General features: G+C 38.3%; 1 protein-coding gene across 5 annotated transcripts in view; it reads left to right on the forward strand.

Annotated features, from left to right (window-relative positions):
• LOC141536407 (uncharacterized) overlaps nt 1–24,612 on the forward strand; it is a 91,664-nt gene that overhangs the window by 62,699 nt on the left and 4,353 nt on the right. For 2 of the 5 annotated variants that reach the window (XM_074256893.1, XM_074256896.1), the window contains exons 2-6: nt 3,005–3,298; nt 9,182–9,642; nt 11,073–11,878; nt 12,599–13,071; nt 13,549–24,427. In XM_074256893.1, the coding sequence (XP_074112994.1) occupies nt 3,005–3,298; nt 9,182–9,642; nt 11,073–11,878; nt 12,599–13,071; nt 13,549–24,427 (12,913 nt within the window). Of the gene's footprint in view, nt 1–3,004; nt 3,299–4,829; nt 5,033–9,181; nt 9,643–11,072; nt 11,879–12,598; nt 13,072–13,548; nt 24,428–24,612 lie in introns of those variants that run through there. The other 3 variants (XM_074256894.1, XM_074256895.1, XM_074256897.1) reach the window with 3 other exon arrangements.

Genomic DNA, 24,612 nt, shown 5'->3' on the forward strand with positions numbered 1-24,612 from the left:
CCAATATAAAGTTTAAGAAAAGTACATCCATTCATTCGATTAAATAGTGAAAACAAAAAAAAAACATATTAGAATTAATTCTAATTAAAAATCACAAAAAATAATCCTTTATTTAAGGAAAAATAATCCCGAGTAAATCGAAATAAAAATCACGAAAATAAATGTGAAGATAGAGACGATAAGAGAGACAAATATAAATGAAATTAATTGGATTGATTACGTGGTAGCGAGAATTGAGAGCGCCTTGATTCGTGAGGGGACCCGGTGCTTTACTTGTGTCAGTTTAATATAACATTGATGAGGAACTCCGCCCTGTACTACTATTACATTATATTAAATTGTTATAAATTATATATTATACATTTAATTACTCCTTTTATATCCAATGAAATTTATTTTTTCATTTAAAATAATTAAATTCTGTTATCAATATTTCATTCTTTTATTAATATTACAAAGAAATTATTGGAGCTTTAATTAATAGTAATAGTAATAATAAAAATTAATGAAATCCTCGCTTCCAGATGTTCAATGATTTACCACTTCAATAAACATTACTTATAATTTCACATTGATTATTTTAATTACATTTAAGTAAAAAATATCAAAAATTCTCAATTAATTTAACGCTGAAGCAATAATAGATAATTTGTTGATTTTTAAATTTAAAAAAACGGTTTAAATGATATCAGGAGGCAGCGATAAGTGCGTGTAACTCGCGCGAAGAGAAACGGGTGACTCCCTGGTTGAGTCGGGCGAACGGGCGGGTTCTCTGCGCCTGCGCGTCCACGTAGTCGATCAAAATCCCCCACTCAGATCGTTCCTGATAGCAACCACCCCTCTCTATAAAATATATATATATATATATTACATACAATACAATATTAAATTTGTGTGACCTGAGTAGTATATATAATGCAGCTAGCACCCCTCGACCTCCTTCCTCACCTCACGCGTTACAGTAACTACTACTGTAATCTTTACCAACGCCATCTCCTGCATCAGCTATATCTATCCAACAGAAAATTCCCCTCCAGTCTTTAACTCATGAATAACCATTAGTATCATCGTTATTATCATTGTAGTTTTATTTTCTGTTCAAGTAAAGCGTTATCTACTTTAATGTGTGATATGCGCGCGCGTAGACGCGATACCTCACTCTTACACGCGAAAAACTGGCGGAGTTACTCCTCTTTTGCTGTCTGTTAGTAATGCACGGTATTGTAATCAGTTTTGTGGAAATATTTTGTTTGTTGAGCAGATCCTAGAAAATTTTTTAAAAATTCAACAATTTTATGATTTCAATAAATAATTTGACTAAAGAATTTTTTTCAGGATTAAAATTTAATTTTTATTGAAAAAAAATAAAATAAAATAAAAAAACTATTTGATTCAAGAAAAAATTTTTTAATTTAAAATTTTTGAATTTTTTTTCACGAAGCATAAAAATATTGAATGAAGAAATTTTTTCAAGTCAAATTGTCTAGTCTTCAATGAAAATTTTTAACTTAAAAAAAAAATATTCTCTTTTTTTCTTGAAAAGTTCTTCAGTCAAAAATTTTGAACTTGTTTTTTTTCAATGCACTAAAAAAATTCTTGGATGAAAAAACCCTAAAAATATTTTATATCTCTTTTGGAGAATAAAAAATTTATCCAAAGAGTAAAAATCTTTGACATACAATGTTGGCTTAAATTTCGTTCTATCCTGGAACTAGTCAGTTTTTCGAATCATTGCATTTTATTTTTTTCTCTATTCATTCTCTCAATACCTTTTCAATCTCTAATTTAAGTTATTTTTATTTTCTTTTTCCTCTTCCTTTTCCTTGATTTAAACTTTTTTTAACTTGATTCAATTTCACCGGCTCGTGGTATTATAGAAAGCCCGAGTTCGCTAGCGTAAAACCAAGTTCTTGCTTGAAAAAGGATTATTATCATCATTATTATTATTTTATTTTACATTTTATCTCTCCTTCTCTCTTTGTCATTTTTCATCCGAGAAAATTCATTCTACTTCAATGTTCTATTTCTATGACACTCGATGAAAAATTACAAAGAAACCCTCTATACTTATATTCTTCGCTTTTCTTCTTCATATATAGAATATACATACACACACTTTATTTTTAATTAATCTCTCAAACAATGCACCATTTAAACTTTCCAATTATTAATAATTAGACGGTTTTTTATTTTACGTTTTAACAGAACGTCGCAAATGTATTTATAGAAAAAAAATCCATTTGCTGGGTAAAAAAATTTTTATTATAAGCGGATTATGTTCCCTTGGCAATAATTATCCCTGATTCTGCAAATTAGAGTATAATTAGTCAGCGCTGAGTAATAAAATTAATGGAGGAAGGAGGGAGGCTATAAGATGTCAGTTACTTACAGTTACTAAGTAATTGTATAATTTATTCTTACAACCTTATAGGAAGGTTAAATAGAAGTATATTGTCTTTGCAGACTCACAAAAACAATAATAATTATTTTATACATAAACCTTGATAAAAAAAAACTCAATAAATTAATCAGTTTTATGGACAAGTATCTAATATTGACTAATTTTATCAAATAAATTAATTATAATTTAATTTAATCATTTTTTCTTTTTAATAAATTAAGTTCCTAAATTAGAGTTTTTTATTTGAAATTGATTTTGTGGTTAAATGATTAGAGATACGGTAGAATTAACGATAAGATTTTTACAGAGAATTAAATTTTCCACAAAAAATGTCTCGTATGATTTTTTCATATCTCCAAAATTTTTGCCGGATTTTAAGTGAAATTTTTTGGTAATAGAATTGTCTGTTTGCTAAAAGAATTTTACGACTTTTTATAAAAGTTTAAAATTCAAATTTAAGCTAAATGATAAAAGATACCAAAAAAATATTCAGGACCTTTTCTATAGAAAATTAAGTTTTCTATAAAAACAGACTTTTTTGATTTTTTTTCATTCTTCTAATTTGAAATTTTTCATACTAACAAAATATGAATTTTTTTTTAGGTATGGACGCGTGCAGAGCGTCAAGTTGTTGCCCCGGGGCGAGGAGTGCCCCGTGGACGGAGCCTCCGGTGGTTCACTTGGCGAGGGAAGTGAGGGTGGTTCTGGCACGGGCTCCGGGAGCGGAAGTGCCGGTGGTGGCTCGACGAGCAGCGGGGGTGCTTCAGCGACGGTGGCGTTCATGGATATCAAGTCCGCAGCGAAGGCTCACGCGATTGAGCACACCCTGGACGAACGAGCCCTTACAACCCAGTACTACGAACCTCAACTTATTCAACACAGGTTTCCCTCACACGGGTAAGACTAAATATTTATTAAGAAACAAATATTTATTAGGGATAAAAAAATTTCCTATTATAATAATAATATTTGATTCAAAAATTTTACGACTTTAAAATTCAAATTCCAGCTAAACGATGAGAGATACAAAGAATTTAATGAAGATCTTTTTATGAAGAATTAAATTTTCTACAAAAAAAGCCTTCTATGATTTTTTGTATTTTTTTACATTTAATTTAATCTATAATTTCAATTTGAAATGTAATCAGCAGTTTATTTAGAAAAAAAAACCTTTTTTAACATTTACAAGCTTAATAATAATTAAAAAAAAAATTCTCAAATAATTTCCTTTAAAAAAAATTTTAAAATTGAAAATTTCCAATTAATGATTAAAAAGTAGAGACACTTAGCGACAATATTAAACATCATTAATAAAATAACATTAAAAAACTCATATCTCTTCGAACAATAATAACCTCATAATTATTCCATAGAATTTAATAATTACATGGAGTACTTAAAAAAAAAAAAAAAAGTTTTGTTTTATTATTAAGAAGGTAAATATTTATATAGCGTTACTGGATGGTATGGTGTTCCGTGTGTATTTACGGTATTAAAATTACGATGAGTCACAAAGTAAACGTAGTGTGAAATAATTAGATGGCACGTCGTGTCTGAGCAGTTCGTACGTATCTTCCGTTGACTCGAATCAAGTGTTATCGAAATACCTGACAAGGCTCCTCCGACGCGTCCGGAATTAAATTTTTTGTTACACGCAACTTACAAGATTCAGAAGCCGTATTATTGATATAATTATTTGACTCAAACTCAATAACAAACTCACTTTACATTAAATCAAATTAAATTAAACACCGGCACACACATTAATTTAACGTATGTGTAATTGTTATCTTAAATGAAGAAATATTTGAACAATCCGAAAATATCCTTGAACAAACACTTATTTTTAATAATTAATACGTAATATTAACTTGAAGTTAATATTTAATTGTATTTGTTAAATATTTAACATTAAATATTTAATTAATAATTATAACTAAAATTTTAATTATTAATAACAAAATAACACGGAATTTTATTTAATTACTTACATATTTTAGTCTTCCCCTACTACTATTATTATCTTAATTGCTGTATAGTCGATGTAAAGAGTAGAGACCCGATTACGCTCTCAACCTTTTCTTCTCTTGTCCTGTATAATTTACCATAAGGTTTAAAACTTACTTCAACACAACAAATATTATACATTATAAAATTAATATAACAAATTGTACACTGTAATTTCTTTTTTTTTTTTTTTTTAAATAAGCAGTTACTGTACATCGAGCACACACGTACACATACTAATACATATGTTGACAATATGTATTAAATTAAGCCACAAGTTAAATGAATTGTCTTCACTATAAGTGATAATGATAATATTAATATTGAAACAATGTTATCGTTTAAAATAGTGAAAATGTTCCTGGATTATTTCGAATTTGGATGCCTTTGAATCTATATAATTAATACTCATAATAATAATATGGACATTACAATAATATATTCCTTGAGAGACATAGTGCTGTTATGTAGTTATAAATTCAAATCCATGGATGATAACTCGGTAGATTGCTCCAAAAGTGACGACGATTGGGAGAGTAAAAAACTGTGGCTTGAATTTAATATTCAACCGCGTTACAAAAATATTATTGATTATTTTGCCGACTATAATGTATTTCCAAATAAGTAAGTAAATTATGTGTAATTTATTTTTTTTTCTATTTGTATCGTGATACTAAACAAATATTGATGCAGCAGTCTCGTAAATAACTTTCAAATAATTGTCATTAGAATTAATAACATAATGTTACAATGTTACAATCGTAGGATAAAAAAAAACGTGGTAGATAAGATAAAATCAATAAATTTAATTTTTTGACAAATTATAATTATCGTGTGAAGCAATACCTTGATAAAGTCTCACTGAAAACATTTATCACTTTTTTGATAACGTGTTGTATTACCTTTTGAAAAAATATTCACTGATTTTGCCTGAAATTTTTTATTTTTAATTTTTTTCACTTAAGTTTAATAATTATTTTAAATAATTTTACCTGGCAGAACTTTTACTAAAATGTTTATAAACTTGAGTTTCTTCCTAGAATAAAGAAAATAAAAATTAACAATAATCTTAGTTGAGAGTTATATTTAAGGAATTAGCTTCCTGCTGCCACGTCAATTATACCACGTCTGCAATAAAATTTTAATAACTTCAGTGATGTGTCAGAGATACTTGGCCCCTGTTTTTCCTTTTTTATCTAAAAAAAAAAAAAAAAAAATAGTATCTTTAAATTAAAAATATATAGTCGAATTTATTTTAACGAACAAGGCAATCTTAAACGAACAACAAATCACTTATCGTTTTTACAAAATCACACGTTCGTGATCGAGCACATGTTTATGAGCGACAAAGTAATGTCTTCACTTACATTGTATGTTGTATTATAGATTACTTCACCTTAGAATCGTGTGACCGTGATGACTGTTTGATCGTATGATAATGCGGTGTTGCCATTTTTTATTTAAAGAGAGTCAGTATGTCTGCGCACTTCAATCCGGTGATTTCTTGATATAATATGATATGACGTGATAATTTTATCATATGTGTAAAATTATGCTGTTTATATGTGTGCATCAGTATGTGAGTAAAAGAATCAAAAACAATTGTAGATGGTAAAAAAATGTAAAAACTAAAGACAAATTTGTGAAAATTATAATTTTTTTTGTTCGCGTTACGGATTTTAAAAATAAAACGCAATTAAACGTTGAAGATTTTGGTGAGGAAACGGTATAAGTTGAACTGGTAATTTTGATACAAATTTTGTTCTATATAATAAATATCATTTATTTTAACAACAACGATAAGCTATCACGACAATGTCGTATCGCAATAAATTTTAAAATTGCTGCTGTTATCAACTCAGTGTTTACTTCGATAAAATATGACTCAACTATTTTTGAAATACTAAAAGCATATTTTGTTTATAAACAACAATAATTTTTTTTCTTGTACTGGATACTGATTAATTGCGGTTCATTTTTAAATATAATTAGAATATATTTTAAAAAATATACAAGAAAAAAAAATTCAATTAGTTTAAAAAAACATTTCTTGTCTGAAAAATTGGTCAAATTTATTAAAATAATTTTTTTTATTATTTTTACATATTTATTATGTATTTTTAATGTATTTCTATTATAGTTAGAATATTTATAAAATATTTGCAATAACTATCTAAAAGTTAGCTATTGAAAATGTATTTTTAATATAAACATTCCGGGATTAAAAACTATTGGCCTGACTCCAGGGGCTTAAAAAAACTTTTGAATTATAAACTTTAAACTTTGAATCTGCTAATGCAATTTCGTTGCTTGTTTTGCTCATTTTGGTGGGTTACTATTTTATTTGTAACAATTGCTGGTTAGAGATAAAGTAAATTTTGATACAAGTTTTTCAATGGAAAATTGTGAATTTATTGTCGATGAGATAAATTTTAGGAAAGTTTGTAAGTCACTTATAAGTGAGATGGTTTCAATTAACGATACATTAACAAAAATTTAATTATTTATCCAAGATAATATAAATACTTTTAAGCTATTTATTATTCAAATAAAGAGTTAGTAGATCTTTTTTTGGCTATAAATAGTATGTAGTTATTTTAAAAAATATTTTAGGATTAAGAGATGTAATTAAATGAATGTTTGATTAAAAAGATGATCCATTAGAAATTCTTATAATATTTAAATCAATTAAAAATACAAAACGAAATAGTGGAACTCTTTTTCACCACTAAAAATTTCACATTATCAACCCTCAATAATTCATCGCCGTAGACAATCATAAACATCATTCCAAAAAACTCAAATCACCATATTACGATAAAACTATTATGCTATTTAAATTTCCAACCTTGTCATTAAAATCATCATACATCTTCATAATACATACATCACCTGAACAACCGATTGCCGATTTAATTCATTTGTACAATATAAAACACAAAAAAATAATTCCATACGTATAACAAATACAAATGACATACACTTGAATATGTTATCGCATCATATCGAGTTGGATATATCTTATGGCCTTGGAATCGACTGTTTTCATACGTTACATGTCTGTCAGTACTGATACAACGTGCATAATGTACACAATCGTACCTTTCTTCTCCTCCTTCACCGTCATTATCATTATTATTGTTATTACTAATAATATTTTTATCGGTTAATAACATGACACATTCACATACATCTACATACAACCCCTTTCACATAAATGATAATTATTATTCAAATATTTATTTATTTATTTTTATTTTATCCTCCATACACCTGGCAATCAGTAACACTCATGTTGCACGTCAAAACATAACAAATTACAGTATTATTTATTCTAACCGATGATATGTACCAGTGCCTCGCCCGGAATGTAATGTCGCTTAATGCACTACAGTATGTACAGTTCATATATATTATCCATAAAACATATATATGCTAAAACTAACATATTTGCTAGCTTGGGATGGGATCGGGAAGTGAAAATAATTTTTATTATTTCTTCTATAAGTTTTATTTCTTCTTCTAATAACAAATTAAGCAATCACAAGTGCATTTCAATTATTTTATTTTTTATTATTATCGTGTCCATTTTTTATTTACGATCATTATTGATGTTCATGTGTGTGCATTAAAGATAATATCGCGAAAATCGTTACATACATGCATATAATGGACATATAATACAAATTTTGCGACCTCGACTAGGCTTCATCACTTCCATGAAGCGGTTTTAGTTTTAGTTATATTTTTATTTTCCACTTACATGACATTACGGTATATAGGAATAAGTAATAAGGCTTCCATTTGTTAAAACTGTGTCTGTTATGCAACTATACCGTCGGATATATATTCACAGATATTCACTTTATTTTTCACAGTATTGTTATACTATGTAACAGACGATATATTTAATAAGTATTATCTGTACTTTAATACCTATTTATTGTAAGAAAATTTTTTAATTATAAATTATCTAACAGTATTTTAATTTTTTATTTTATTTTGGTAAAGTAAACATGAAAAGCTTATCTTGTTGTGACTCTAAAATTTTTATTTTAAATTTTGTGAGGAAAAAGTGAAGATATGTCAAAAAAAAGTAAAAAATCTTCGAGAAGAAGGTATACATTTTTTTGGTGATTGAAAATTGAAGGAAGGAGATTTGAGATTAATCAAAAGTGAAGTTTACTTTGTTTTTGGACAGTAATGAAATTTTTTTTTTCGACAAGTGTATTATTTACCATTTAAACGACGTTTTAGTCCTTTTAAATGGAATTATTTTGAAAATTTTGAATAATTTTAATGTAATTAAATCTTTATTTTATTATGACTGAAAATCAATTTTTTAAATAAAATTAAAAGACAATTTTAAGCATTAGGATTTTTTTAATAACAAAATTATGATAGAAAAAGATTAAATAAAAAATTCAACATGTTAGAGATTGTAAAAAAAATCTTAATGCAAATTTTTTAATATAGTCTTTTAGAACTAATTTATTTGTTAAGTATCATAAAATAATTACACTTAATTTCATATGATAAAATTTTTAAAAATTATTTTCTTGGCTTAAGATTTCTTCTCTTGAACCAAATTAATTTTTTTATCAGAGTAGCATAATTTTTTTTGAATTTATTGATCAAAATATTCAAATTGCTAATTTATATTTTTTATTTAAAAATTTTTTTAAATTGTTTTAACAATTATTATCGTTATACTTTACCAATAAAATAAAATAATCAAATAGAGTGATTATTAATAAATAATTTTTCTAACAGAAATTCCGAGGATCATGGAACCAGCGTCGGCGTCAGTGTCGTCGGTAGCGGAGTCTCAGGGAACGCCGTCAACGTCGGCGTCAGCGAGCGCGGAGTCGAAAGAGTTAGCGAGACTTTCGAGTCGCGCGTATCCCACGGAAATTTCTACCCGGGGGAGCGAAGTAACCGGGTGGAGCACTCGGTCGACTCATCGGCGGTTGATCCGGTGGGAAGCTACATATCCCGTAGTAGGCCGACCCCTTCTAGCGGGTACCACGTGACGGCGCCCAGGGCGCGGGAACGGTTATATCCGCGTACAAGTTCGTACGTCACCGGTCCGCCGCCCTCGTCACACCTAGATCGCCATCGGGGTGCTATGTCCATGTCTTCCTGGCTCGGCTACGAGTCGGGTTCCACGAGGTATAGCACCGGTCCCCCACAGCAATCACCAGCCGCCACTGATAATTATCAAGAAGAATCTGGTAAGACTTTGTTGAATTCTATTTTTTTTTTTATTTTCCTTTTTCTCCTTTATTGTTTCTTCATGTTCTTCAAGAAACGGGGCAAAATGGGGTGTATAGGTAAAACAGAGTACTTTTAAATTTTATAAAGTTATTCAAAAAATTTTAATTAATAATTATTGATTAATTTCTATATCAATTTACAATTTCAACAAAATTTTTCATCATTTAAAATAATTTGAAAATACGATAAAAAATTTTTTTCTAATCTTAAATCATATTCTGGGCTTTGTGTATCAAAGATTTTATTTTGCTTGGAAAAATATATTTATATTCTTTGAAGATACTCCATTTTACTAAGACACTGAAAATGACAAATAAATTCGATGATTTAAGATATAAATATTAGCAGATACTTGAGCAGTGCTTGTAATTTTTTTTAATTAATTATTTTGAAAGCAAATAATTCAAATATGTAAACATACAGTTTGCTAAATTTTTTAGAATTGTATATTTTTCTAATTTCCATTGTCATTCACTTAAAAAAACTCATTAAATATTTGTCATTTTTAGTATTATGATAAAAATTTCCATAAAAAAAAAATGCACATAAAAATACATGATTTATTTAAATTCTAAACTTCCTTCTCAATAAATGTTTAGAATAACATATTTTTCGAATATTTGTTACATTTTCTACTACAATTTCATTACAAAATTAATTTTTCTCACAAATAAAATTTATACAAATTTTGTTTATACATTAAAACACTGCACTTCTTTACTATTTTTCTTTCAAATCAAACTTCCATCGTTTTCGTTCCATAAAATTATATTCGATATTTATGTACACTAATATTAAAATTAACTTGACAAAAGAAAAATTTTTAGTTTAAGTAAATTTTATTTATTAAAAAATTTTCTGCTTAACTCAAAATGATCAAACTTTTTAAAATTATTTTTTCTCTTGAATCAAGTGAATTTTTTTATCAGAGTACCTATGTCAAATATAAAATTTTGGCTATCAGTGTACAGAGTAATTCTCTAAAACTGAATTAGTGAAATTTTAACTTATTGAAATGCTGTAGTAAGTTTGAAAATATTAAAAATTTAGTATTATTTTTGACTAATTTTAAAAGTCAGAGTATCCAAATTCAGAACAAAATGATTGATTTTTTCATTTTTGGTATTTCATTTTCTAATTAGTAAAAAATTTATTAATTTAAAACATGACTATCTTTTTTAATTGAAATAGTTGATATGAAAATTAAAAAAAAAATAACAATTAACTGTAAATTAGTAATTATTCACTAATTTAATTTTAGAGAGAAAATAAAAATTCTTATCAACCCCGTTTTGCCTCTCCTTTCAAATGAACATAAAATACTATAACTGTATTGTATAAAATAACAAAATTCACTAAAACACCTCTGTGATAACTTGAATGCTAGACATACACGTGAACATAAACTCACTCTCCACACAACTAGTTGGCCAGCCGTCAATTAGACCGTCGTGGGACATACCATCACGCTCTGCTTTTCTGTCAGGTGGTGGAGTGAATAGCGGAAGCGGCGTCAGTATCAGCAGCTGCGGGGGCGGAGGAGTAGTCGGAACCGGCGGCGGAGTCAACAGTGGCGGCAGTGGTGGCGGCGGAGGGAACAGCGGCAGTTCCATGAGACAGCACAAAAAACAGAGAAGAAAATCGAGAAGCGGCAGCAGCTCACCAAGCGGGTCAAGTCGTTCTGGTAGCAGCAGCAGTAGCCGGAGTAACAGCTCCGCTGGCAGTACCTCGGGTGACAGTAGTTCCCCCGGGAGTTCTCCTCATCGTACCGGAAACGCCGCCGTCTCGGACGACAGGAGGCCCTTGGCCATTTGCGTAAGGAACTTACCCGCCAGGAGCAGCGATACCTCACTAAAGGATGGACTCTTTCATGAGTACAAAAAACACGGGAAAGTAACCTGGGTTAAGGTGGTCGGCGCGGCTGGCGACAGGTATGCGCTCGTCTGCTTCAAGAAGCCCGAGGATGTCGAAAAGGCCCTTGAAGTATCCCACGACAAGTTGTTCTTCGGATGTAAAATAGAGGTCGCGCCTTACCAGGGCTATGACGTCGAGGACAACGAGTTTAGGCCCTACGAGGCTGAGCTGGATGAGTATCATCCTAAGGCGACCAGGACACTGTTCATCGGTAACCTGGAGAAAGATGTTACCCAGACTGATCTCAGAAATAATTTTGAGCAGTTTGGCGAAATCATTGTAAGTATTTTGTTAAGTTTTATTTATTTTTTTGCCTTAAACGCTGGTCTGATGATAGCAAGGAGAGGGTTGCAGTTAACTAGTCAGAGTAATATAACAATATTCTGAACTATTAAAGAAATAGAAAGTACTATGGATTTTAAAGATCAGAAAAGAAAAATTTCGAAGCTACTTCAGTTAAAATCTTTTATACTCAAATCTCAATAATTAGATTAATATAATGACGAAAATTTTTATTTTTAATGGATAAATAGACGCATCATAATTTATCTGAAAGTATTAATTAAAGGAACTTAAGTAAAAATAGTTCATTGGATTGATTAGAATTTATAATTTTTTATTGATTTATACAAATTCTATTTTTTATGAATTAATTATTGAATGGTTTTTATTTTATTTGAATTTTTTTTTTTTTTTTTTTTTTTATTCATTTTAAACTCATTAGAATTTTATACAATCTATATTTAACTATTCAGAATATAGTTGACTGCAACCCATATTGGAACAATACTTAAAAATGGCGTTTCATGCGTTAAAAGAGCGGATTTTTTTAAATGAAAAAAATTAAATTAGGAATTTTAAATAATGAATTTAATTAAAAAAAAAATGCTTGAGGCAGGCATATTTGAATTGACAAAACAAAAAAAAGTTTAAGTGTATATATTTTGGTACTGAATGAATTGACACTGATGCATTGATTACTGTTGTATTTATTTCCAGGAAATCGATATTAAGAAACAGGGAGCCGTGTCGAGTTATGCATTCTGTCAGTATGCAGACATCAGCAGTGTCGTAAAGGCAATGAGGTCGATGGACGGGGAGCATCTTGGCTCGAATCGCATTAAACTCGGGTTTGGTAAATCCATGCCGACAACTTGCGTCTGGGTTGACGGTATTGGCGAGTGCGTCTCGGAAAAGTACCTGAATATGCAATTTCACCAATTTGGACCTATTAATCAAGCGGTAATTGATCGTGAGCGAGGCCACGCGCTTGTATTTTATGAGCAAATGAATTGTGCTCAAGTTGCGGTCAAAGAAATGAGAGGTGCATCGCTCAGAGGACGTCGACTGCAAGTTGACTTTGCCTCGAGGGAATTGCAAGAGTCATTTTACGAACATCTTGAGAGACAGGGTGTCACAGGCGAGAAGCCATGGGATTCTCGACCGTCACCTGCGGCGACATTTGATGTTGCGTGAGTCTTTTACTTTACTTTTATACTCATATTAACTGCATAGGTCGCGACTTTTTAAAACTAAGACAACTCAATTACACTTTACCTTGATAAACTTTGTTAACTATTTTGTTATTTGTTGTATAATTAAACGACAAGTCCCCAAGGAGTTTTCACCTCTCTTACTCTATCAACAACTTTTTGATTTTACTCACAATTATGTAAAAAAAAAAAAATTTTATGTAAATAAAATTCTTGACTTTTATTAAAAATTTTTTTATAAAATTAAAAAATCAATGAAATTTCATTGAATGTTTTTTTTTTTTAATTATTATCAATATTAAAGGGTGACAATTGAGAGCCTAGTACCAAATTCCCTAACATTTTTATGAATTATTTAAATTAAACAATTGATAAAAAAATAAAATAATTAATTAAATTATAAAAAGAAAATTAAAAAATTAAACTAATAAAATTTTTTTTTTTGATAAATTTCAGGCGAGAAAGAAGCTTTGAAGCGGCTGTTACAGTGCCTAATGCAGGAAGCAGGTTTACCAGGTATGAAACGCCACCACGAGCGAGGACAGCGAGTTACTCTCGTACTCCAGGTGGTGGTAGCACACCTGGCGCGAGTCCAGCTCACCCGACGGCAATGTCACGGACGAGCAGACGATCATATCAAGCGGATCCGTACTACGAGGGTGACTACACAGAGCCAACGTCCAGGAGGTTCAGAAGTTACGATGAGTTCAGTCAAGGGAGCGGTGCCAGTCACGACGACTACGAGAGCAGTGTCCTGGGTGACAGTAAACTCAATGATGACGATTTACTGCCACCGCCCCGACGTCATGCTATTCAGAGTGTGGTAACGAGTGTCGAGCCTCCAGTACCATCTTCATTGCTATTGCCACCGCCGGACATTCGACATCTCCAGAAAGAACGGGTGCATTTACTCGAGCAGCTCGAGGAGTGTCATAGCAGCGGCGACGAGGGATTCGCGCCGAAAAAACGGCCAAAGCTCGATAGTTCCTCAGCGATCCTCTGCGACGACGATGAGCCCGAAATAGCTTCACTTCTCGTGACGTCCCACTCCGGTAGGAAGGGCATGGACGTCAGGAGGGTCAGCGATAGCAAAATTCTTGTTCATCACAATACTAGGCGCGGGAGTTGCGAAGGTCGTGGGCCAGGGCCTTGCAAAAGGCGACGAGACACTTCCAGTAGGCATCACGAGCATCATGACAGCTCGAGACCTGGCACGCCTCTCGTCGACGAGCGACCGGAAAATATCATTCCAAGTGAACCGAGGAGGTTTCGAGAACGCAGTCAAGAAGGTCCGCTTTCTTTACCGCTTCCGAGGTTTGCTGCACAGATGATGAATAATAATAATACCAGCAATAGCAATAACAACAACAACAACAACAACAACAACAACAATAATGTTAATGTTAATAACAGTAATAATAATATTAATAATAATGTTAATAATAGTGTTAATAATAGCAATAGTAATAATAATAATAACAATAATATAAATGTTAGTAGTAGTAGTTGTGTGAGAACAACTAGTGCACCAGCGTCCAAAGTAACAAGTCCAACGTGTGCAGTGAGTTTGTCATTATCGGTACCTAGTCCAAGTGCGGCGGCCCAACCACCGGCTTCACCGCCTCCCCGACACCCGAGTCCGAGCCCAACAAGTTCAGACAGCGAAACAGCCCCACAGTCGCCTAGTCTCGAAGAGCGAATACGATCTCTCGACGAGAAATACGAAAAGTGGTCGGGTTCACGGGCACTGAGTGCCGCTGGTGGTGATGCATTAGCCAAACTCGACGCGACCACCTCTGAAAGATTTAAGTTTCGTCACAAATTACTGGATCTTGATCTCAATGAAGTACAACCTTCGGACATTGTTAAGTCAGTATTGGCTAAAAGAAGTGTCTTTGACGAGGATTCCAAGAGACTGGAGAATTTCAGTGAAAAGTATGAACCACGTGAATTCACCGGTGTTACTGGAATACCTTCTTCTTCGCTGATAAGCACCACAAGTTTATCTTCTTCATTAGTTAGCTGTAGTACCAGTAACAGTAGCACAACTATCAGTAATAATAAACCACCCGGTGTTGTTGGAGCTATGACTGGATCTGCGACTGGAGTTTCACCCGGAATTGGACCGGTTCTAGGAGTTCAGAGTTCCTGTAATAGCAAAGTTGGTTTGCAGTATCCATTCCCTAGTCATCCGCCGATACAGCAGTCCGCGGGTACATCTTCTTCTAGTATTGGAAGTATGGTCGTACCTTCATCGTCTGTTGTCATTACCACGGCAATTGCTCCGATGACAACACTGGTGTCGTCATCGCTAAAGACTGATCCAAGAACAGCGGCCCACAACTGTGTGCATCCAGTACCAGCGACTCCTATTACGCCGGGAACTTCGATAAAAACAGCCAGTCCAGAATTACCGCCGGTCTCACTGCCCATTGGATTGGGAAGCGGTACCGCGGCTGGTAGCTGCTTTGGTACTTCATCTGGGAGTAATAATGCGGCTCAAACCGCGCGTACAACAAACATTGGATCTACCTCGTTGTTATCTAGTACAACAACATCATTATCGACATCAATGTCGTCTAGCTTGTCAGCTGGCTCGGCATTAACCTCGGCGAATTTGGCAGTAATTAGTACAATAGCATTAGTGACTACTGCGACGACAACTATAACGACATCATCAGCTAGTGATAGTCGTCATTCAACGTTAATTTCATCCTCGTCTAGTGATTCGACGTCGATGATCAATAATAACAATAATAACAACAACAACAACAATAATAATAATTCTATTTGTTCTTTACCTATGACAATAACGACGGCCTCGGTGACGATAACAACTACAACCGCGACTGCGACAACTTTGATATTTTCTACAGCAACAACAACAACTGCGGGAACGACGACGACAACGACGTCGACGGTAGATCCATCACGTGTTAAACAACGAAAAGACGGCGGCAGTAGAGAAAGCAGAGACAGTAAAGAAAACAGAGACTCGAGGCACAGTCGAAGTAAAGACGGCTCGAGAAAAACAAAAAAAGATGACAATGATAGTGAGAAAATTCGTAATAAAGAACGGGATGACAAAGATGAACGATCCTTGTCGTTATCGTCATCCTCGGGTCTTAATGCAGCAGTTGAATCGTCGAGTGATACTCTCACGGCGACAGACACTCACAATAATAGAGACATTAAAGAGAGCAAAGAGGCTCGTTATGAACGTAAAGAACGAGAGGAACGTGAGAGGCGAGATAAAGAAGATCGTGAACGTCAAGAGAGACGGGATAAAGAAGACCGTGATAAACTTGAAAGGAAAGAACGTGAGGAACGAGAGAGACGGGAAAAAGATGAAGAGCGACGTGAAAAAGAGAAACTCGATAAAGAACGAAGGGATCGGGAAGAGAGAGATCGAGAAAGAAAAGAACGAGAAGAAATTGAAGCTCGGGAAAAAGACAAGCGGGAAAAGGAAAAAGAACGCTTGGAGAAAGAACGTAAAGATCGGGAGGAGAAGGACAAACAAGAACGACGGGATCGTGAAGAACGGGAACGTAAAGAACGTGAGGTGAGATTAGAACGGGAAAAACAGGAAAAAGAACGCCTCAGGAAGGAACGTGAAGAGTTTGAGAAACGGGAAAAGGAAGAACGGGAAAGACTTGAGAGGGAACGAAGGAGGGAGGAGAAGGAGAAAATTGATCGAGAACGCAAACGTGAGAGAGAAGAGCGAGAGAGACAGGAACGTGAGAGAAGGAAAGAAAAGGAAGAACGCGAGCGGGTGGAGAAGGAAAAACGAGAGAAAGAAGAGAAGGAGAAAGTTGAGAAAGTTGAGAAAGTTGAGAAAGTTGAAAAAGTTGAGAAAGACAAACACGAGAGGGAAAAACGCGAGAGGAGAGAACGAGAGGATCAGGAGAAGCGGGAGAAGGAAAAAATTGTTGAACATGCCAAAAGGCGTGATCGCGATGACAAGGACAAGGACAAAGATAAAGATAGCAAACGCGAGCGCGATGAAACCAGGCGGCAGCCTGTCGAAAATCATCATATGGGGAACCAGAACCAGGTTCAAGTTTCTTCGCCAGCTCCTGTTTCGCTCAAGCGACGATGCTCTTCTCAGGAAACTCCTCAGGATGATGAGAGCAACAAGCGGATGAAAATATCTGACCACCGGCGTGATAGCAAAGACAGACCTCGGCAAAATCGGAGATCTGAAGATCGTAAGCACAGGAATGATTCACATCGTACTAGTCGGGAGAGCAGGGAGAACCGGGACAGCAAAGACTCTTCGACGTCGACCCAGAGCCAGGAGAGTCGTGAGAGCAGAGAACCGTCATTGCAGTCTCACGGCAGCAATGAATTACCTGGTAAAGATGTTATTATTTCTTCGAGTCGAGAAATTAAGGAGTGTCGAGAAAATCGTGAGAGTCGCGATAGTCGTGAGTCGAGGGAAAGCAGAGACAGTCGTGAAAATAGAGATAATAATCGGGATATTGCGACCAGTGGAAGTGGTGGCGGTGGTAGTGGAAGTAATAGCGGTAACAAAGATAAACAACGGAGCAAGCGAAATCGATTGGAACGAGAGCGAATGGAGAAGGACCGCAGCCCACGCGTCTCTCATGAACTTGACAAGGAGTTTCTTTCAAGGATCGAACTTGCCAAGCGAACGGATAATAATGGCAGTCCACCGAATAATAACCAAACAGGCGGATCTCATCATCACCATCACCATCACCACCATCATCATCGGGAGTCTCAGCGCGAGCACCATCACGTCCCGATAAATCTGCACAGCGACAACGATGATGGACACTCCTCGAATCACGAGATGCAGACACGGCACCCCTCTCAAACGGACACTGACAGTGACGAGCCGAAGAAGCACTCGATATTCGATATTGTCGATGACGAGCCTGCTTACATCAGTATGTACGACAAAGTAAAAGCCCGGTCGACTAAAAATATGCAGAAACTCGAGGAGGAAAAACGTCAGGTCAGATTAAAAGACAAATTTTCACAGTTGAAGCAGAGCCGTGCCAGAAGAGAAGAAAAGAAACAAAGTACTTCTTGGGACGGTGATTCTGTCAGCAGCAAGGCATTAACTGAAGACGAGGGTACTTCTGAATCAGACTCAACTCGTGCCAAATCGCTGTCACGTAAGGGCTCAAGATCACGCATCCACTCGGACACCAGCGAAGAAGACGAGTCCTTCAATAACAAAGTCCACAAAATAAAAACCGAGAGATTTCTTGAGAGTGACGTTGACCTCGGGTTCGCAGACACCGAGGAGAAACACACACCCACGGAGAGCTCTTCGATCAACAGCTTGCGTACTGTTAAGCAGGAACCAAGGTCATCGGACGATGATGAACGCATCCCTGTGGTATCCTTTCCGTCAAACCATCCGGCTGTTAATAATCATCAGCGTGACTCGAGGAAAAAATCACACAAAAAGAAACAAAAACGACAGAAGCTATCAATCTCCAGCGAAGAGGGCAGTATTAACATTAAAATTGAATCACCGGACAGTAACGAGCACAAAAGGGAGACCTGTAAAAATATCATATCCACCTCCGGTGACTGTCGTGTTAATCATGTTAACGATTCTACGACTGTTACAACTGTCGCTTTGTCTTCCTCAGTTGCTTCGACTCCCGTTGAAGTCTCTGTTACCTCTGAGGAGCGCATCAGAGCCGAGAAAAAGCAACGCAACAAGAAGGACAAAAGACGAGAGAGAACCAGCGAGGACAAAGCCAAAACTCGGAGAAAGAGACTAAACCGACAAGAGGCCAGAGACTCACAGCGCATGGAGGATATTTTTGGTCCCCTGTCAGACGATGTTGATGATGCGCCAACAGCGCCCTTCTTCAATCGTCTTGGCAGTCTACCGTCTGAAAATAACGCCTACGGGTCTGACAGCGACGGCATGCGTAGTCCTATTTTGGACGTCGACAGGGTGAGACGTAAGGCTGAGAAGAAACGCCGTCACCAAATCGAGGACGAGAACAGCGTTGATCTTGTGGAAGCCGGTCGAGAGATTGAAGCCAACTTACTCGGGCTCCCTGTCTCGCCCAAGCCCGCGGCCGTCTGTAACGAGAGCAATGACCATGACGTCTTCAGGTTCACTGATGATAATGACAGCGTGGAGCCCTCCACGCCCACCACCGCCCCCGAGAAGGTCAAAGAGAAGAAAAAAAAGCGAAAGAAGTCCAAAGAGGAGCGCAGCCGGAAGGATTATCACCATCACCACCACCATCATCACCACCATCACGACAAAGCCGGCGCGCTACCCTACCTGGGCGCTGATCCGAGTCCTCCAAGAGCCAGCAGTCCCATCTCTCGCAAAACAGTTTCGCCTCCACCGTTGCCTGTTTCCAGGGACACTATTCTCAGTCCAATTCCCAAGACACCCACCACTACGTCTACCCCAGCGACGACTTCGGTTACCACTCCTACTGTGTCTTCTCCGTCTGTGGTCACGTCACCGACCATTGTCTCGAACAAGTCCGAGAAGAAGAAGGACAAGTTCATCCCCGGATTCGGAATGGACATCGACGAGAAGATCCACGAGAACGCGATCAAAAGCATCTCAGAACCCGAGGAGCGCGAAAGTGGAAGACAATCTGGTGCTGGGAACCACGAACCAGAGCCTCCGGCACCAGCTACTCCACCTCCACAAGTCGAGGACAAGCCCCGCGTGGTTATTTCGCAAGAAGAAACCGAGGACGCGGTCGCGGCACTGCTCGAAGAAACATTTGGCGGATCTACGGAGGACTTTTCCTACGAAGGTGATGAAGAAGAGCCGGAAGGTGACGGTGCCAGCGTACCACCGCCTGACGCACCTCAGGAAGACGTCGATGAGATGCAGCAAGCTGTTGACAGTCTAAACGCTTCCACCGGTGCCGAAACAGACGCTGATTTGAAACCAGACACGCCTCAGAGCGAGCACGACCTTCAAATCGATACCGACACCGAGGAGGACCCGAATTACGAGTCTTTCGATCTAACTCAGCCACCAAAGACTCCGGATATTCCGTCGTTCTACAAGTCTCCAGTCAGCAAGCAGTCTGTCATAACGACAACAGCTGTCACCACAACAACTACCACAACGACGACTCCTGTAGAAAAGACACCGAACTGCACGACGCCTTCACCGGTGGCCGTCAGGTCGCCGAGTCCGCCAGCGTCCGTCATCTCCCACTCCTGGACCGACGAGCACAAGCCTCCAAAGGCAGCAGAGACTCCAGAAGTCGAAGCTGGTAAGGACAGAGAAAGAGAAAGAGCTCCAGTGGCGACTCCATCTTCGCCTCCAGGTCAGTACAAGCCGCCAATGCCTTGTAGTCTGCCGATAATCAGCAACGAAGCCCCAAGACTATCAGCGGCCAGTCCACGTCCGCCTGTAACTTCCTCGCAGCCTCTCTATCAGAGACTTCCAGTCTCGCTGCAGAGCCAGATGGTGCCTCCTCTTCGACAAACGCCTCCAAGAATGTCAGTCGCTGTAACGACATCTCCGTCAGTCACAGTTCCAGCTACGACTATGACAGTCCAGCCACGTCCTTCCACGGTCATCCCTTCACAAGCTCCATCTTTGTCGCCGAACGGACAGTGGTCCAGGAACATCCCGATAAGCTCTCACTTATCTCACGGCATGAAGACTCCCTCGATAACATCAACAACCTGCAGGATCCCAGTGAGTGTTCCGATAACTGCTCCTATTCATCGAGATTTGTCGTCACAGCACATCTACTCAACGGCAGCCAGTCAGCAGCCGGTGATCCAGCACGCACCAGGAATGCGGGCACTTGCGCCTAGCTATCCTCGTGGTGGTCTTCCGCCCTTGACGCTGAATATTCCACCGCGGCCTTACATGTCAGTGCCCCCGCTGGTATCGGGAATTCCACGGGACTCTGGGAAACCACGAGACTCTATGGCATTTGGTGGCAAGTCTGTTATAGAAACTCTAATTCCCGGTCATCTTAACGAGTCGCCACAACGACTTGAAGAGCCCAAATTGTCACCAGCGGTGATTCCCGAGCCAACGAGCAAGGCCTCTACGTCACCGAAGGTCCCCTCGCCTAACCAGCCGCCCACCTTCATTCCTGAAACGGCCAAGATTGAAATATCTGCGAGCACATCTACGCCAGCAATCAGTAAGCCTGCTGAGAATGTTTTGTCACCAAGGCAAAAACAATTGCCGGTTAATAACGCTGTTGAGAGCGAATTGTCCTCGAAGAAACCGGAACTGACCAACGTTCATCTGCTGACCACCCATCCACCCCACACATCTGCGCCCAGTCCAGTGATCGTCGCGCATGGTCAACATCTGGTTCACAAATCAGTGGTGCACTCTTTGATACCCACCACTGTTTCTATTCCCAACCAACCGCTGATCAAGACTGTGGTTCCGGTGGTGAGCCAGTTCTCTCAATCCCACGTCGCTCTTGATAAACCGGCAGTAACGCCAGTAGTTCCCTTAGCTGGTCAACAGCAACAGCAACAACTACAGCAACAGCAGCAACGACCACCAATTTCTCAAGGAGTTTTACTGATAAAACCTCACATTCCACTTGTCTCAACAGTCTCCCAATCGATAACTCGCGTGTCTACAAGTGTCACTTCAATGGCTACTCCCATGATTTCGTCCCCTCAACCGAAACCAACGACATCAGAAGCGCTGGCAGAGCGCCAAGAAAGATTCACAGAGATCCAGAAACCTAAAACAGAAGTTACTGATTCAGCGACCGTCCAAACTAAATTCTTACCATCTCCAGAGGTCAAACAAGAAGATGTTAAACCTCCAGTTGATCTTATCAAGGAAGAAAGCAAGCCGGTTGAGAAAGTTGAGGTTAAAGTCGAGAAGATTGAGAGTGAAAGCACCGAAGCTCCGGCTAAGGTTCTACCAGAAGTCATTGTACCGAAAGAGGAACCTTTGATTACTGAACCGCCCAAGGAGATAAAGCAACAACAGGATGAGGAAGAAGAACCCAAGTGTGAAGAAGACGAGGAAGATACTGCTGATGAAGCTCGAGAGTCAAACGATCCCCTGGCCATCGACAGCGCCCGCGAAGATCCTACGGACAGCAAGGAAGACAGTGATTATTGGTCTGCTAAGGAGGTGAACATCGAAAGTGTGATAAAAACTGTCGACGCGCTCTGCGATGGAGAAGGTAATGATGAGGTTCACGATGATGAAGACAGCCACAATGATCAAGAGACCAATGGCGAGTCCCACGACACCAGCAAGGGCGAAGACTGGCCTGACACCGAGTCCACAGAGGGCGATAGTAAGAAAGATTTCTCCAACAATGATGAGCAAGACGAAGGCGTTGAAACATCTTGCGAAGTTGAACCTCGCTCCCGTCGCGTCAGGTCTAAGACTCGTCGCGGTGGTGGCCGTGGTGGAGTATCCAGCAGGCGGGTCAACAGAACAGCGGCCTCTGGGAAACGTGGAGGACGTACTCCGAGAAACAGCAAGCAAGAGAAGAACAAATTGCCTGCTGATGTTTATGAATTCCACGATGACAGCGAGGAAGACAACGCGGGTCGACCGCGGCTTATTTTGACGATAAAATCACCTGGACCGACTGCAGCTGCAGGACCCAATGCACAACCAGTAGCAGCTGTCAAAGAAGTCGCTGCAGAAGAGTTTGTCTCTCCTGCGACCAACACCCGGAAATCCAAACGACTGGCGGAGAAAGACATCAGCAGGACCACTGTTGATGACACCATTGAGGACGTGGTCCGCGGATCGACTCCCAACAAGGCTCTGCTTGGTGTCCAAGCCACTCGAAGAAGCACCAGGCACAACAACGGTTCCAAGCCTCTCCAGCCGCAACTTATGATCGTTGAAACCAGAAAATCAAGAGGCGGGCGACGAACTTCGCGCAGAACTTCCGAGACCAATGAAGACAGCGGGGAAGAAAAGAGCAAGGATTCCAGGCCAGAGATAGCAATTACATCAGCACCGTCTCCGGTTTCAATTACCACCACCACGACAACTATCACTCGTGACAGCGAAACCACTGAGACAGCTTCTGTTGCCGTTCCTGAGACTCCGGTCAAGCAAGAGCCGGTCAAACCAATGCCTGCTGCTCTGGGACAGAAGTCTTCTTTAGAGCCAATGACTTTGATCGACCCGGTGACTGGCATGCTAATTCCCATGAGAGAGTCCGAGGAAGGCCAGTACATTCCAGTCTCGACAGCCTCCGGACAGATCCAGAATATTCCCAGAAGCTTGGTTGAAACTCGCACAACAACTGACATCAAGGGAGACAAGTTCCCGCCGACGTTGCAACCAGCCCATCCCAGACCTGTTGAAGAACCCAAGGCTAAAGTTCCTGAGGCGCCGCCTAATCTGGAGCCTGCTGATCTCAGCCAGCCGTCTAAGGTCCAGCCGAGTGTCATCACCAAGTCCCAGGCTTCTGTTCCAGTTCCTACTACTGCTCAGGTGACTTCCTCGGTGGTCGTCCAGCCGACGATGACTTCGCCGGTGTCTACGTCTGTGCTGACCAACACGCCGACCAATCTGGTGACCAGTCAGTGCAAGCCGACCAGTTTGAAGGCCCACGTGCTGAATCCCAGCAAACTTGCCAGCACTCCGGTGGCTCAGCAAATCGTCGTGTCCAAGCCGGTGACTCCGAGTCAGCCCGCGGTTCAGAATATCATCAAGCAGCCGAACCAGGTCATGTCTGGATTGAGGTTGCAAATTCCTGCTGGAAGAGTCTCTTCACCCGGATTGAGTCCGCGTAGCAAGCAGCCGGTTCCTATCAGCAGCGCGAATGGAAAACCGGGACAGCCAATGTCTCCGGTGCTGAACAGCTCGAATATCCCGCCGAACCCCAAGCAACATCTTCTCCAGGCTGCTAAACAGCAGCAACAACAGCAACAACAGCAACAACAGCAACAACAGCAGCAGCAACAACAACAACAACAGCAACAGCAACAACAGACACCGACGATAGTGAACATGCAGCAGAAAATGGGAATCAATGCCCATCCAAGCAACGTAGCGACTACTCCGGTCCAGAGGATCCACAACCCCATTTCCCAGGCTACCAATCTCAAGGGAATTAACGGGCAAACTCATCTACCAAGCCCGAAAGCTCATTTGCTCCAAGCTGTCGTTCCAAACCCGATAATGAGCGGTGGAGTTGCCAGTCCACCTACCCAGCCGCACATTATTGGAGCACAGGCGGTTGTTTCAGTGGCTAGTTGTTCGAGATCTGCTGCGGCGAAACCACAAATCGCTGGGATGGAACCACCCAAAGTTGAAGTATCGATGTCTGGGTGCATTATGGTCCCTACTGCTAGTCCGAGCCGGGTTTCTGTTCCCTACGAAGCAGCTTTGGTAAGTATTTTTATTTTGGCTTTATAATCGCCTGAATTTGTTATAACAGTAACCTCGCTTTGCTGGGTGGTTATTTTTTTTTAAGAAATTTCATTTATTTATTTTTTTTTAAATATGTAATTTAGCAAATTTCATAGAGAAAAAAATCTTAGTTTATTAATAATGCTAATTGTGATAGAAATAAA

The sequence above is a fragment of the Cotesia typhae genome, unplaced genomic scaffold (genome assembly GCF_013202065.1).
Source record: "Cotesia typhae breed Kobodo isofemale line unplaced genomic scaffold, CoteBio_Ctyphae scaffold_152, whole genome shotgun sequence".
NCBI lineage: Eukaryota > Metazoa > Arthropoda > Insecta > Hymenoptera > Braconidae > Cotesia > Cotesia typhae.